Here is a 15,330-nt window from a genome sequence, read left to right on the forward strand (position 1 = left end):
CATGATGTGATGAATTTCTGTAGGTAGAGTTTCAGAAAGAACAAGATTTTCTTAAATAGACAGAGACCCAATTTCAAGACAAAAAAAAACATAAATTAGGCAGTCAAATTTCTTTTAAGTCATTTTTGATATATGCAGCATTTTTATAATTGAAGTTAATAGAGTGGGTAGTTGATTACACTGTAAAATGTGCCTGGAAAACTTAACTAACACCCTTCCAGTTTAGCTGAACATATTTTAATAGTATTCTAATTACCTTTTTTTTTTTTCTCTCTATTAAAGTGTATAAAATTCTCTTTTTTCTTTTATTTTGCATGAAATAAAGTAAAATAACAAAAATGAAAAAAAGTACATTTGATTTACATCCAGCACCTCGAGACCAATGCCCAACAGTAACTACATATTTACTACATAATGTATCAGTCTCCATCCATAACTCCTGCTCTGTAAAAGGAAGCTGTGACCGGTTAATGTCCCTAAAACAAGTTTAATACGAGTGTACGTCCACACACGGAGACACCCGATCCCCTCCCCTGCCTCCGAGCTCCGGCCACGTACAGGTATGAAATTGCAGTCAGATGTCTCTCTAATTTAAACCAAACTTTAGGTGCAGGCTCCAGCCTGCCTCAGTTTGTTCCCTTTATCAGCTCTGTAGATCTGCGCGGAGCAAAATCCGGCTCGGTTCTCCCGGCTTCGCCGGCTCACGGGTCATGTGTTTGCTTTTAGTGAGAACGAGGCTGTTAACTGGATGAAATGTGCTTGTTTGGGCTGCCGGCGCTCTGATGGGATCAGGGGCGAGTTTGGGCGGCTGCAAAGTGGACAGCTTGATGTTTAAAAAAAAAAAAGAAAAAAGTCCAAACAATCAACTGGAGTTAAATCCTATGAGATCAGTCATCGGAGACAAATTTGCTGCTGTTTTGATTTCCCCGTTTCAAAACATGTCCTGTAATAACACTGAGAAACTTTGCTCATATTGACGCGTTTTGCTCGTTTAGCCGCTCATTATAATAATCCACCAGATATTTTCTGCTCTGTGCATGTGGGTTTCATTGATTTGAAATACGCAACTTGTCATTTTGTCGTCTTTTTTTAAATTTTTTTTTTTACTGGAGAATTTTGAGAGCAGTGTGGGCTCTATGGAGTCTTTCTGCTAAATTCAATTAAGGTGTTACAGTAGCTGTGGCTTTCGGGGAAGAACCGGCCCTATTAGTGAAGCTCTGCTGAGTTTGTGCCGTGCGGCTGCATTTAGACAGGAGCTGCATGAGCTCATGCACCTAAACAGCAACTGGCGCAGTTGAAGACGTGTTGTTTATTACCGCCGTTTACGGCCAAGACGTGTTCATATCGGAAACTTTATGCTTCCTATTCCCAAAAGCTGCGAGGCGGATGTTTAAAGAAAGAAAGAGACTACATTGTTTGGTGAACACAAATAAAGCCTGGCTGTTGCACTTTTCAATATTTTATGTGGTTATAAAGACGAGCGGCGTATTTTATTGTGATAGAGCAACACAAAGTAGTTCGTAGTTGTTTCTAATTATGAGAATTTTGAATTATTGTGGTGGCAATATATATCTATTAATGATGTTAAAAAAACTGATATGATCAGAAATGTTTTTACTGTTTTCTCCACTTTCTATCACAAGAGGATCAATAAATATCAGTAAATGTGAAAATATGATTCAACTTTATGCGGTTTATTGATGTAAATTCCACTTCTTTAAGTAAGTGGCATCCTGAAGAGTTAAAGTGGGAATGTTTTTCAAGAGTAATATTTGTGTTTGTAGCGATAAATTGTTCCAGACGTCATTGTGATAAACGATAATATTGTCATTTTGAAAGCATTTTCAAGTACGGTAACATAATAATAATAATAATAATAATAATAATAATAATAATAATAATAATGCAAGTTTGCCATCTCAAAGAATAATTAATTTTAGTTGAGAACATTTCACCCTTGTACTGGAATATATTTTAAATATCCAAAATAAAACACAAAAACAGTAAATGAAACAGAAATTTAAAAAAACCACACACACATAACAGAAACCATAAAATGAATCATGATGTCTTTATAAATAAAATTGGCCTTCAAAAAGATGTTAATCATCAGAATGAAAGTTATCAGGACAGGCTGAGTTATCAAAATATCATGACGTAAAGTCTTAAATATCTCTTTCTGTTCAGTGGATCAGAACATACATAGAGTATGAAAGAACTACAAACTACAATCAAAACTACAAATGTTTGTTATAAAGCAGATGGGACTAAATCAAAGTTATTAGATGCTGATAATGACTTTGACCTTTAACCTTTCAGCAGCTCAGTGACTGTAAACAATTAACAAAGTTGTCAGTCAGTGCTTTAGGTCAGAATATAGGTCCAGTCAAAGTCCACGCCACAAAACCTAGAATCAATGGCTGGACTCCAGATGCGCTCTCTCCAATCTGAGCTTGAGTTTTTTTTTTTTACAAAGAACAAATTCATTTCTACTTCCAGCTGAAACTGGAGTAAAAGGCTGGAATTCTTGCCGCACTTTTTGGTTTCAAATGTCTAAACAATTTCTGTCAAACCTTGTTTCACTTCCTTCCGCTTCACAATAACTTCCACAGAAAGGTTTTCCTTTCTGTCGATCTGCCTCATAACAAATTCCACTTGAGCTGCTAACTGGTGACTGAGACAAAATCAGAAACAACTCTGAGGGTGTGAATTCTTACAAATCTGTGGATTTAAACACACAAGTGCCAATGTCATTTTTATTTTTTGTTTAGTTTTTGGTGCTGATCTTGACTTTCAGCAGGTATTGATGGGGTTATTTAAGAAGAGCGCCCCCCCCTGACCCCCCGCTGAGCCGTGAACCAGAACTGAACTCCTACAGACAGACTCACGCTGGTGACCTTTACAGTTCCCTCTGTTGCGTCCAATTCAAAGCTTTTACACTTTGACCAAACGTGCAAATTCTATTCATTTTTGTTTACAATCACATGTACTCTAGGAAAACCTGATCTGGCGTGTATATGCAGCGTCTGGTCGGACGGAAGGTGATTTCGATGATTTGTGTTGTCATTCGCCCTGACAGCTTCAAACCAAAACTAAATTACACAAATTTCATGACTTCAGTCTGAGTTCCTCTGGTTTTGTGTTGCTCTGCCGGCCCGATGCAGAAACATCTGGATCCAGTAAAGGCCGTCATGCCGAGAAGGTTTTAAAACCTTGGAGGAGGCAGAGTGTGGGAAATATCTGCATGTGAAACAAAATGGATTAAAATCTTAAGGATGCAGAGGGGCAAGGAGGAGGGGCGGGGAAAGTGGGGCTGTTGGTGGAGAGCCATGAAGGTCTCCGGTCCAGGATAGGACAGAGTGTTAGTCATTGTAGATTCCTCAGAATTTTTTAGATTCAATTCAAGAGATTCAGTTTGAAAAGTTGAAAAATTGCTAAAAAAAAAAAAAAAAATTTGAAATCAATTTCAGCAATTTTCAAGACAAAACTTTTTAATTTCTGCATTTGAAAAGTTTAAAATTTACTTGGAAAACCCCCCAAACTTTCCAAGTTTTCTTTCTTGAAAATTGCTGAGATTGATCTCAAAATTTCTGAGGTTGAAAAGTCCAAACTTCTGCTGATCATTGATGTATTTAGAAGTTTGAAAAGTTTAAAATTTGCCTGAAAAAACCCTCAACATTTCCATGTTTCTTGTAGAAAATTTCTGAAATTAATCTCAATTAGATTTTTTTTCTAGCACTTTTAAGAAAGATTTTTTTCTTCTTTTTGTTCTATCTACATTGAGCTTATTGTACATAAAGGTTAGTAACATAAAATGAAAAAAACAACAACAACTTAATCTGTCTGAATCTTTCTCTCTAACTCTACTGATGGCTGCTGTATTTAGCCAAAACTCTACATGAGAAGATAACATCTAACCTTTTTGCTCCCCCTAGTGACTATAAACTGTAACTGTTTGCTAAAAGGTGAGGATCTGAAATGTTTGTGTCTTCCAGCAGAGTTTACCACACCGAGGGCCATCCTGACGGGACACGACTGTGAGGTGACGTCTGTCAGCGTCTGTGCTGAGTTGGGTCTCGTCATCAGTGGCTGCAAAGGTGAAGCCGACCGCCTTCCTCTGATCCGATTGGCTAAATAACTAATCATTTGAAAACCACTGAGGCTTTGTTTGATCAATTCCTAGTAAAACGTGTTTTATTTGGAGTTTTTGACCGTTTTCCACAACAGCAGATGAGGAAACTTCTCCATATCCTCCATTTTGCCAAAAATAGGTTTTCAGTTTCTTAACATCTTCCAAGGTTTTCTTCTGAAAACGGAGTTTTTTTGTTTTCACGATGCTCCGTTTACTTTGACTTGGTCACTGAAACAGTTTAATCTCCTGTTTCCGTTGAAGTGGAGTTGGGCTGCTAGGTGTGTTTGTGAGATTCCTTTAAAAATAAATAAATAAGAATACTTAACCTGGTTGTTATCATGGTTTCTGACACGACTTGTAGCTTTTTTTTTGCCTTTTAGACTGAGACATTCACTGTTAACTTTTGTTTAATTTCAATTCATTCAAAGCAGAATAACCTGCAGAATCTCTGAAAAAATGTTGCTTCTCAAACAATTCAAACTTATTTGAGTCATTATTGTAAATGGAAGTGATAAAAAAAGACATTATTATATTATGATGATTCTGTTGCATCTGACCTGAGAAGTAAAAATCATGAAAATGAAACAGTCTTTCTTTGATTTTTAGAAATTCACATTTTTATAAGTTATGTATTATAATGGTGATGGGAAATTTGAAATAATCATAATTTCTTTAGCAAAGTTTAAAAAAACCTTCTTTTTTAAATTGTTGTGCAGATGATTTCACTTCTAAGACATTTTCTCCCATAAGTGAAATAATCTGTCAACATTCAGACATCGACTTAAACAAAGCTGCTATTTCCTGCTGAAAAATACTGATAATTTCGAAGTTATTTTTGTCGTATTTAAAGTGTACTAACATATTTGTACTAGAAACCAGACCAGAAATATTCTACGATTTTGTGATTTTGCAGTGCTGTTGAAGTTTGAGTTGAGTTTAGCCAGTTCCTAATTTCTGTTTGTTATGGAAGGAATAAACATTTTCAGGCATTAGTCATATTATTTCCAAAATCTTTTTCTTTTTTTTTTTAAAGCAGTTTACAGATTGTGTGTGTGTGTGTGTCATCTCACACACACACACATGCACACACAAAAGACAAATCAGTGTCATATATTAAGCGTAGCTCTGTGTCTCCCTGTGTGTAGAGGGTCCTTGCCTGGTCCATTCCATGAACGGAGACCTGCTCCGGACCCTGGAGGCCCCAGAGAGCTGCCTGCGGCCCCGGCTCATCCAGTCCTCCACCGAGGGCCACTGCATGATCTACTACGACAAGGGACACTTCTGCCTCTTCAGCGTCAACGGCAAGCTGCTGCGACACATGGAGGTGCAGGACAACATCAAGGTGAGGAAACGGCCGTTTCTCCCCTGGCTCTCACCAGATGCCGCTTCCGTCTGTACGTCTGCACCACATCTGGGGCATTTGGGGGGGGCGGGGGTCCAGTCCAGGCGTGTAGCGCTGATTAAAGACTGGGCTCGGTTCGGATCTGAGGCGAAGGTCAGGACGCCTCGGGACAAAACGGGAGGGCTCCACGTCTCGCTCTCCCCGTTCCACCGCATCCAGCAGAGGAAGCGCTCCTGTTTGATCCACGGATCTGGTGTCAGGTCGGATTGCGACGGTGGCGGGAAACGCTCCAGAGCAGCGGTCAGTCCTGGACCCCGACACCATTAACTACCCCAGAGCGCAGGAGGACACATTCCCCCCGTTGCCCACATTTCCTCCCTGGTGGCCAGAGCGACACAAGATAGCAGCTACCGCCTTTGGTTTCCAGGCCCTTTTGTTTCCGCTTTGGCCTGGGAAATGTAAGCTAGCTCTGACAGACGGCTGCACGCCTGTTTCCTATTAAAGGGCCGGTATTATGTTTTTCCCAGCCACATAGTGCCATTTTATTGCACAATCAAGTAACTATGTTAACTTCAGTTGTTATAAAAATGCTTTATATATCAAATATGACTTCAAATAAATTTGACTTTGTAATTTAAGGCCTTGAAATTGGGCATCTGTCTCATTAAGAAGCTCTGCCTTCAGGGAAGTCTTCACAACATGGCTCCTCTATTAACCCTTTAACAATTATTTTACCAGCGTTGCACTGAGAAATAGCTCCTATAATGAGCTCAATGGATATTTACTAATTGTTGCTGGCTAGTCTGAAGGAGCTGAATGGGGGATTCACGGGGAGGGGCTGCTTTGTAATGTGGAATGGAAAGGTAAACCTGCCACAATAGCAAATTTTGCTGGACGATAAATTGTTCCAGAAGTTGTTAGGATAAACAATAATATTGTTGTTTTAGAAATGAAGTAAAGCTTGAAAAAATGTATTTTAGACAACACAAACGGAAACTTCCTGTTTCCAGGCTACTAACCACAAATACACAGAAACATGGACTGAGCCCGTCACCGACTCTGCGGAGGGGAAAAAAGCAAACATTTCATTTTCAATCTGTCCTAATTTTTCTTAGTTTTGTTTTAGAAAGTTACTAATGATGTTTTTCAGATTAACGTAGTTTTTTTTCCCCCACATTTCTTCTGCACAGACGAAGCCGGGCAGACGGACTTGGTCTCTCCTGGACCTGCAGTAAATTCCCTCCGTGTCACGCGGCATTAGGAAAACCCAACATGTTGAACTCAGGCTTAGCTTCACCCCAAACCCCCACCCCCCCGATTCCAGCCGCTATTTAGTACACCCGTGTACATACCAGAATCAATCTTCTCTGCCCTCTGAGCCTCGGCGCAGTGTGGCTCCAGGATAAATAAGTGTTTGTCCTGGCCTGCTGCACGCACTTGGAAGCGGAGAGTAAAAACGTACACGGCGCCGCTTTATAGAGGTCTGGAGTCAGAGTCAGGATGACAGCCTAACAGTCGGCATCCTGCTCTAATAGCGGATTTGGGTGACGGGGAGCCATGCTGAATAGATTACATTCTTTTAAGTTATAGTGCGACTCAAGCAGTGTAACCATCTCTGAAGCTTTTTTAACGGCCTCTGTCAGTGTGGTGGGGGGCGTGGGGGGGTAAGAGCTCCATAAATTAAAAGTTTTACCTTCTTCAGCCTTGAATCCACCCATCCGTCTCTGAAATATGGGGACGAAGGCCGCACATGTTTCTGCACCACTCTTTTTTTTTTTTTTTTTTCAGTCATCCGAGCCGAGTCGGCCATGTTGGCCCCTACAGAGACGTCGGCCATCTTGTTTGGCCGCCCAGTGGCAAAGCGGCTGATTTATAACGTCTGTCTGCAGCCTCCTACCTGGCCAGGCTGACATGTCTGCCAGCGCTGCTGCTTCCTGCTGCGCTGCACTCGGGTCATAAACTCCCCCAGCAGAACGCATCACAGCGCATTAAGCTGCCGCTGGCCGCCTGGTTTCAGGGTTTGTTGCCTAACTCTGCTGTTGGTTTCCAAAATTCACAACAATGGTTTTCACTGAAAAATCACAAAAGTAATCTTGGTTTAGTTTCTAGTGCAAATATCTTAAAACACTTGAAATAAAACAAAACTAACTTACAAGAAACTTTTCAGCAAGAAATAGGAGCTTGTTTTATGTTAGAAGTTCCTTAATGTTGATAATTATTTTAAAAAGTTAGAATTCCACTGGTTTCACTTTTAACAAGGAGAAAAGTCTAATTATAAGTTGAATATTCTGCCAGTGGAACTACTAACTTTTCATCAATATTATGGAATTGTTGACTTAAAACAAAACTTGAAATAGGACAAAACTAGACACTTGACCACTAAAAAACCCTGTGACCAGATTCAGACCAAGTTGAATAAAACCCATCCACTGCAAAAACACTAAATCTTTCCTATTAGTTTTGATTCAGTTTCTGGTCCAAATTATCTTAGAACAATTGAAATAAGACAAAACTAATTTGCAACTAACTTTTCAGCAAGATATGGGAACTTATTTTATGTCAATAATTCCTTAATATTGTTGAAATGTTTTACTAGTTCCATTTGCAGATTTTCATTAAAAAATTGGGGGAACTATCTTGGAATTGAGATGATCTATCAGTGGAACTAGCATTTTCTTAAATCAATATTAGGAGTTATTGTCTGAAAACAAACTCCTGTATGTTGCTGAAAAGTCACTGGCTTATTTCAAGTGTACCGAGATATTTCCTCAAGAAACTAAACCAGAAATTCTTGGCAAGATTTTGTTTTTCAGTGTCAAATTTGGCACAAAAAAAAAGCAAATATGAAGCCAACATTGAACTCTATTTAAAAAAAAGAAAAATAGTGGAGCTAATTCAAAGAACAATAATACATTATCTGTCATATGATCCACTTTCTTCTGATAGCATGTAAATGATACATGGCACACTGGAGGTGTAATTTGCAAAAGTAACATTTGACTAGATATTACTGGGTTTGTGTGTAAATCATTTCTAAATTGTTCACCCAAGTTTTTTTCTATTTTTATTTGAATCGTTCCACTCTTTAAAAAAAAAAAAAGCTAAAATAATCATAAACAGACATGTCACTGGGTGTATGCAAACATCCGACCTGACATGTAGCTAAAGCTCCTAACATTTAAGACGGAACAACGGAAAGAGTTTCGATTTCAAAATCCAATATTGTCATAAAACTGATAAACAGGCTGTGAACGTTTCACTCCACTGAAATCCAAACTGACGGTGAAACGACAAACTCTGCGTTCAGATTGGATCTGATTCCACACAGGATGGATTTACCTTTTTTCTAACACCGTTTCCAAAAATGCTCGAAGGACCGGCCGATAAAAACGTCAGACGTCTTTCACATGTTGAAGAAAAATCTAATTCCATTCGCTGATTTGATGGGGATAAAAATCTGCTGCCCAGTTCTGTGCTGCTACGCAGTTGATGCTTTTTATTAAGTTTTTTTTTTTTTTTTTATCCAGTAAAAATCAGGAATCTTTATTTATCTGAAATGAATTCTGGGTTTATTTGCTGCGGGTGGGTAAAATAAAACCGTCTGTTTTCAAATCTCTGCTCTCAATTATTTGCTGTTTGAAACTTTAGAAACTTTCAAAACAAGATGTAGAAAAGTTTTGAGTATACACACAAATCATTTCCTCCATTCCAGTTTTTTTTTCTCGTTTGAGGAATTGTTTTTGTTTTCACACCAAATCGACTTCCTGAAATCGACTCATTTCAGCTTTAAGTTTCTTGTTGTTTTTTTAATCTTTTTTTCCATTAAACTCGATCCTAATTTAACACACATGCCGCTGACGACTGAAGCACCGAGCCGCTACACGAAAAAGCGTCGGCGGCTGAAAGGCGTCCGTCCTTCGGCGTCGTAAAAGCTCGGACGACGAAACGGCTCTCGGCGACGTCCGGCGCTTTCAGAACAAACACTCGGCCTCGTCATTTCATCAGCTACGGTTACGCGCTGATTGATGCCTCTGACTTTCTGAGTTTGGGCTTCCAGCGCTCACCGTGCCCTTAATGGTCTCCAGCACATGACTTGATTTGTGTTCATCCGATTCCTGAGGGAGCCGTTTGGGCCGCTGCAGTTTGCAAGAAAAGCAGATGAAATGAGTAAATCTCTGAGTTCTGCTCTTGGAAGACATCTTTAGTGGAGTGGAGGAGAGAGAGAGAGAGAGAGAGAGAGAGAGTGTGTGTGTGGGGGGGGGGATGTGCGTGTCTGTGTGTGTGTGTGTATACGCACAATGTGGAGTTATTTGTTGGATCAAAACGCTCAGAGGTGTGATGGTTGCTTTGTCGTCACAGATGATCTGATCTCCCGTCGTCGGCAGGATTTACAGTTGAAACGAGGCGTTTATCAAACGGTTTGCCTCTTTTTCTCACTCATATTCAATCTGACCACATTTTTTTTCTTAATTTCATTATTTATTTATTTTTTTACTTTTGTTTTTTTCCATTACGAGCTTCATGAGAGCAGCAATATATATTGATGTTTCAAAAATATAAATAAGTAGTTATTGTGTGCTGCTTACTAAAAAAAAATGTTTGGCTTAATGTAACTGATGTTTTGGAATAGCCAACTAAATAATGAAGTTTTTGTTTTGTGCTTTTTTCTATTTGTTTGTGGAGCGTTGACGGTAATGATGTCCATCCCTGTAATCTACAGCTGGGGGGGAAACTGCATTTGGTTCTCAGATACTTTTTCTAATCTCTTTTTTGTCGTTATCATAGTAAATACCACAAAATATTATGGTGAACATTTAAAGGGGCGGTATTGTGCATTTTCCAGGCACAAACTGTCATTTTCTAGCACAGTCAAGTGACTGTTACCTTCAGATGTAAAAAAAAAAAAATACCGTATTTATCAGACATGACTCAAGATGTCTGACTTCACAGTTTGATGCTTTGATATTGAAGTTCTGTCCCTTTAAGAAGCTCCTGCTCTTCCTGAGACATCATTAAACCTTTAGCAACCGTTATTAGCAGCGTTGAACTGACATGAGTCCAGCAGATGCTCGGTTCCACCAGGTGTTTGCTAATAGCTGCTGCCGCTAGTCTGGAGGAGCTGAGTGGAAGTCCTGTGAGGCTGAAGCTACTCGTTCAGGTTCCTGTAAATGGTTGCCATGGAGATTAAATGGTTTCTTAAACATACATTAGAGAATTAAGGGAACAATTCAGGTATGTTTATGATGAGGGGATAACATTACAGCATGATGTAAAACTGAAAAAAGTCTCTTCCGTAATACTGCCTCTTCAGGTCCATATCAGTCCTTCTGTTTACACATTTTCACATTATTTTATAGAATTGCCCTTTAAGTTGTGTGATTTGGGTCAAATGTTTGAGCTTCTCAACAGTTTTCTGTCATTCCTGCTGACTGAGTTCTTGCTAACACTGTCAGAGCTGCACAGAGAGACTTCAGATGGAGCTTTGACTCCACGTGACTCACTTTGTTGTCACTTTCTAACTAACTGTACGATTCGGGATATTGTCCAGTTTTAAGAGACATTTGTGCCAAACTGTTTTGATATGTTGCTTCAATATTTCTTCCGAATGTTCTGTCTTGTTCTGTTTTGTCGTAGTGGTCCCTCTGCACAAGACGATTAGAGAACTGTTTCATTTTGATGTAGTGTAAACAAACCCCTGTTTTTAACTGGGTATGTTTTCCTTGTTTCTACAGCACACCTCATGTTCTGCAGAGATCATTGTCCTCAGTCAATGGAGGAACATGCTAGATTTAGAGTTGGTCTAACAACCTGCCTGTCTGTGTGTGACAGGCCATGCTGCTGAGTCGGGACGGTCAGTATTTGCTGACAGGTGGAGACGGTGGAGTCGTGTCCGTCTGGCAGGTCTCTGACCTCAAACAGCTCTTCACCTTTCCTGGCTGTGACGCAGGGATCCGCTCCATGGCAATGTCACATGATCAACGGTAAGACCCAAAGAATTCGGAGCCTGAAAAAACTCATCCACTGCAGTACGGGTAGGAAAACCAGCATACGTAATGTTGAAGGTGAATGATTCTTTACTCTGACTAATGTATTACAGATAATCAGCAGCATAGGTTTTCTAAGAATTTCTCACTTTTGGTACCTTTGGCATACCAGAAGTAGGTAGATGTTGTCTGACTGCATAAGCAGGAGGAATGTTATGATACGAGTTTCTTCTGTTGTTCAGCTCTGGATTTAGCAATTCATCCCAACCAATAATCTCTTGGAATCTTTATGAAACTCCCACTTCAACTTACCCACCCAATAGAGGATCACAGAAAGATGCAGAGTGGGATGAGACGAGCCAGTGGGTAACTTAACCTACCGGCAGAGGAACCCAGTGTATGTCATGTGACCATAAATTCTCCAAGCGGCGTTCATTTTGCTGTCCCTGTAACTAGGAGAATCATGTGTTGTGGTGTTAATAGATCAGGTTCATTTACAAAAACTGTTTTTTGCGAGTCAAAGGCCGTTTTTTTATATCCATGTTTCTGCTTTAATGACTTTTATGTGAAAGCATCTTTACCCAGGTCTAAACATGTTTACCGTTCATGTTGATCAGTTTCCTGTCTGATTACCGATTAGCTTTAAAAAGCCTGAGCTGCTGATTCCGAATTTGACCAACAGTGATGTTTTTTTTCTTTTGTTTTGGTCTGGAATGTCGCTAAATATAGCAAGAAAGTCGCTGAAGTCTCAGCAGCGGACGACTATTAACTGCAATCGTTCAGACATGACCTGATGGGCCAGTCTGCTGGTCAGATTCTCTCACTGCAGAGCAGAAGAGGACAGTGGTTGGTTTTTAGACCTTTGCTGAGGTAGATAAGATCGATGGAAATATTTTCCGCTCACAGATCCCCCAAGTTAAGTAAAACAGGCTCAATCTTTTGGCGGTCCCCTACTTTAAACGGTACGTCGTCCGCATCTATGTAACCCTTTATCAGGTCCAGAGGCGCTTCACGCTACATTCACATGCTGATGGTGTCAAGCTACTGTAGCCACACTGTAGACATTGCATACAATTATGCAAAGCAGCTAAAAACAGGCTTTACTTCTGCTGTTATAACAGAAAACATTGATGAAATGACTTTTCTCCAAAATTAGTAAGAAGGGCCACAAGTCTAAAAACCCCCTACCATGTTAAACAGAACTAAACTTTTTCATAAACTTTCTGAAACGCTTGTCTGAAAGAAACTTAATGCAGCCTTTAACTTAGACATGTTATTGTCTTCTGCTTCATGGAGCGAAATAAAATCACCAATTATCAGTCATCAAAGATGTAGCACGAGAAACAAGCAAAGCCCTTCATAATCCTGTGTACGCACAGCAGTTATTTTCACATTTCTATTGATGTTGCTTCTGTCCCGCTTCCTCCTCAGGTGCATCATCACTGGCATGGCGTCTGGCAGCATCGTCCTCTTCTACAACGACTTCAACAGGTGGCATCATGAGTACCAGACCAGATACTGAGGTCCAGACCGCAGCGCCGCCAGCTGTCCCGATGTGAACTCTTATCAAACGGCGCTGTTCTGCCAACAGCTCCACGTTCTGAATGTATCTCGGTGGAAAGGGGGTTGGGGGGAGGATCTGTTCTGTAAGAGCAACAAACTATTTTTAAAAAAAGGGCATTGCTATATATTTTGTAGATCAGATAGAAAACATTTCCTATAACTCTTTAAGGTGGGGGGTTGGGGGGGTTCTGTAACGGTTTGAGTGGAAATAATCTATTTTTAGCTGTAAGAGTCTATTTTCATCTCCTCCAGGAATAGAGCAGCGGGGCGGGAACATGTTCGGCTGAAAAATCCAAATATTTATGTACTTTGGATTGAGTGATTTGTGTTGGTGTGTGTGTGTGTGAGGGGAATAATTATTGAGCTATACTTCACTTAAACATGCTTTTTTTTTCTTTTTCTGGAAACAGCAAGTAGGTAGGAAATGTTTGAATAAAAAAACACGATGTACTTGACAGAAAGATGAGCAAAGAGGGAAACTTGGTGATGCTATCTATATACATGCCGTCCTTATTTAAGATATCTGCTCCCGCTGTGCTTGCTCTGATTGTTTATGTGCGAGGCTCGTATTCAACAGCTATCAGTTTATTTAATGTCTAAGATCCAAAACTTTCCCGTTATCAGCCGTTTAAATAAGTCCGCTTTTGTTCAAAGAATCATTTCTTTTCCATCTCCTCTAGTGGTGATGAGCTCATTTCTCTAAAACCTCAACTCTGACTTTAGTCTCCAAAGCAGCAAAGGTCAGCGTGAGAAGTGCAGTGAAAGGATCAACTTTGTCCCATTTCTGCTTGTTTTATTTCATTTAAATCATATTCATTAATTTACAGAATTAATCATTTTTAACACGTTGTCCAGCACCAAATTGTTGCAACAAATCGTCTCTTGAACGTGCATCCACCTCCAGCATACCTGATTAGTAAGAAGACATTCCTCTCTATAAAGTCTGTGCTTTGTCATTTTGTCTCTGATTATATGAAGATGAGGTATAACTCATTATTTTTGCAATCATTTGGAGTGTTTTTGTTTGCCGAGTTCTGACAATAAAAATGAATTTTATTACTTGAGCTGACCTGAATGTTTTCTTCATTTCCTATTTGGTTTTACTAGAACTGCACAACACCCTCTAGTGGTCAATATTTGGACTCACATGCAATAAAATCATTCAATAGCCATGCTTGGCCACCAGAGGGCGCCGGTGCATCTGTCCAGCAGTCTTTAGATTCGATAGATTGAGGGGTAACCATGACAGGTCCACAACAAAAACATTGATCAAAAATAATAAAGCAGTCACTGATTTAATAATAAAACTATAGTTTGATTTAGGTTTTGGCTTCTTTACTTTCTTACAGCTCACTTTTTTTTACTGATGGCAACATGGTACAATAAAGTTCAACTGAATTGTTCTGACAGATTCAACTTCTGCAGATATTTTCTAATCAACTTGTACAGTTTTTTATGAAAGAAAGTTCTGAAGTGATCAGTTTTCAACCTGTTGAATCAAATGATTTATTCATTTGATTTGCCTTTTTGCTGAAAATGTGCTACATAAATCACCTATTTACACAATGCTTTCCAAGTACTCAACAATGCTTTACAGAAGCACTACAATATAAAATTAATGCAATATTACACATAAAAACACAAAGAGCAAATTTGATTAAAAGATATTTTTGAGTTTGTTCCTGAAGACGGGAAGATTGAAGCAGGCATGGAGCGGTTAGACCGGTGAGTTCTAAATCTGTATGCCAGCTGTGTAGCCATGTTAACTGATGTCTGATGTCACCAAGATGGAGGATGAAGAGGAGGGGACCAAGCACTGAATCTTGGAAAACACCTTGGGATAGAGGCACTATGGAGGAGCTGAAATGGTTGATATGAGTAAATAAACTGTTTTTGGTTTGTGAGGTGAGGCTGAAACCAGGATAGAACAGAGCCAGTGAGGTTCAGGTTGGACTTGAGACGGAACAGGAGGGTGGAGTGACTGATGGTGTCAAAAAGCTCCAGTGAGATCCAGAGGGATGGCCGGAGTCGGAGGAAAAGAGAACATTGGCAACTTTGAGAAGAGCTGTTTCGGTGTTGTGTGACTGGAATGGTCCAAACAGGCTGTTGAGGTGAAGTTGATGGAAGTTTATGATGTTATCAGCGTCAGGACCAGATTTAAGTTTGTAGATATTGGGCTGATGTCTGCCAGATCGAGACTGTATAACAGATCCAGAAGTAAGATCAGGGGATACATTGAGGGGGAGGAATGGGAACCAAGGAGCAGGTGGGAGTATTAATACCAAACAAACGTTTAGGAGATTGAAGAG

At 39.7% G+C, this 15,330-nt stretch overlaps 1 protein-coding gene across 5 annotated transcripts in view; it reads left to right on the forward strand.

The window, feature by feature from the left end:
* lrba (LPS-responsive vesicle trafficking, beach and anchor containing) overlaps window positions 1–14,085 on the forward strand; it is a 232,396-nt gene extending 218,311 nt beyond the window's left edge. For 3 of the 5 annotated variants that reach the window (XM_081616331.1, XM_081616359.1, XM_081616399.1), the window contains exons 53-56: window positions 3,996–4,097; window positions 5,278–5,474; window positions 11,304–11,455; window positions 12,890–14,085. In XM_081616331.1, the coding sequence (XP_081472457.1) occupies window positions 3,996–4,097; window positions 5,278–5,474; window positions 11,304–11,455; window positions 12,890–12,980 (542 nt within the window). In that variant the 3' untranslated portion in view covers window positions 12,981–14,085. The remainder of the gene's footprint in view (window positions 1–3,995; window positions 4,098–5,277; window positions 5,475–11,303; window positions 11,456–12,889) is intronic. The other 2 variants (XM_081616388.1, XM_081616427.1) reach the window with 1 other exon arrangement.
* The last annotated feature ends 1,245 nt before the right edge of the window (window positions 14,086–15,330 follow it).

Source organism: Poecilia reticulata, chromosome 1, assembly GCF_904066995.2.
Source record: "Poecilia reticulata chromosome 1, P_reticulata-male-v2, whole genome shotgun sequence".
Classification (NCBI taxonomy): Eukaryota; Metazoa; Chordata; class Actinopteri; order Cyprinodontiformes; family Poeciliidae; genus Poecilia; species Poecilia reticulata.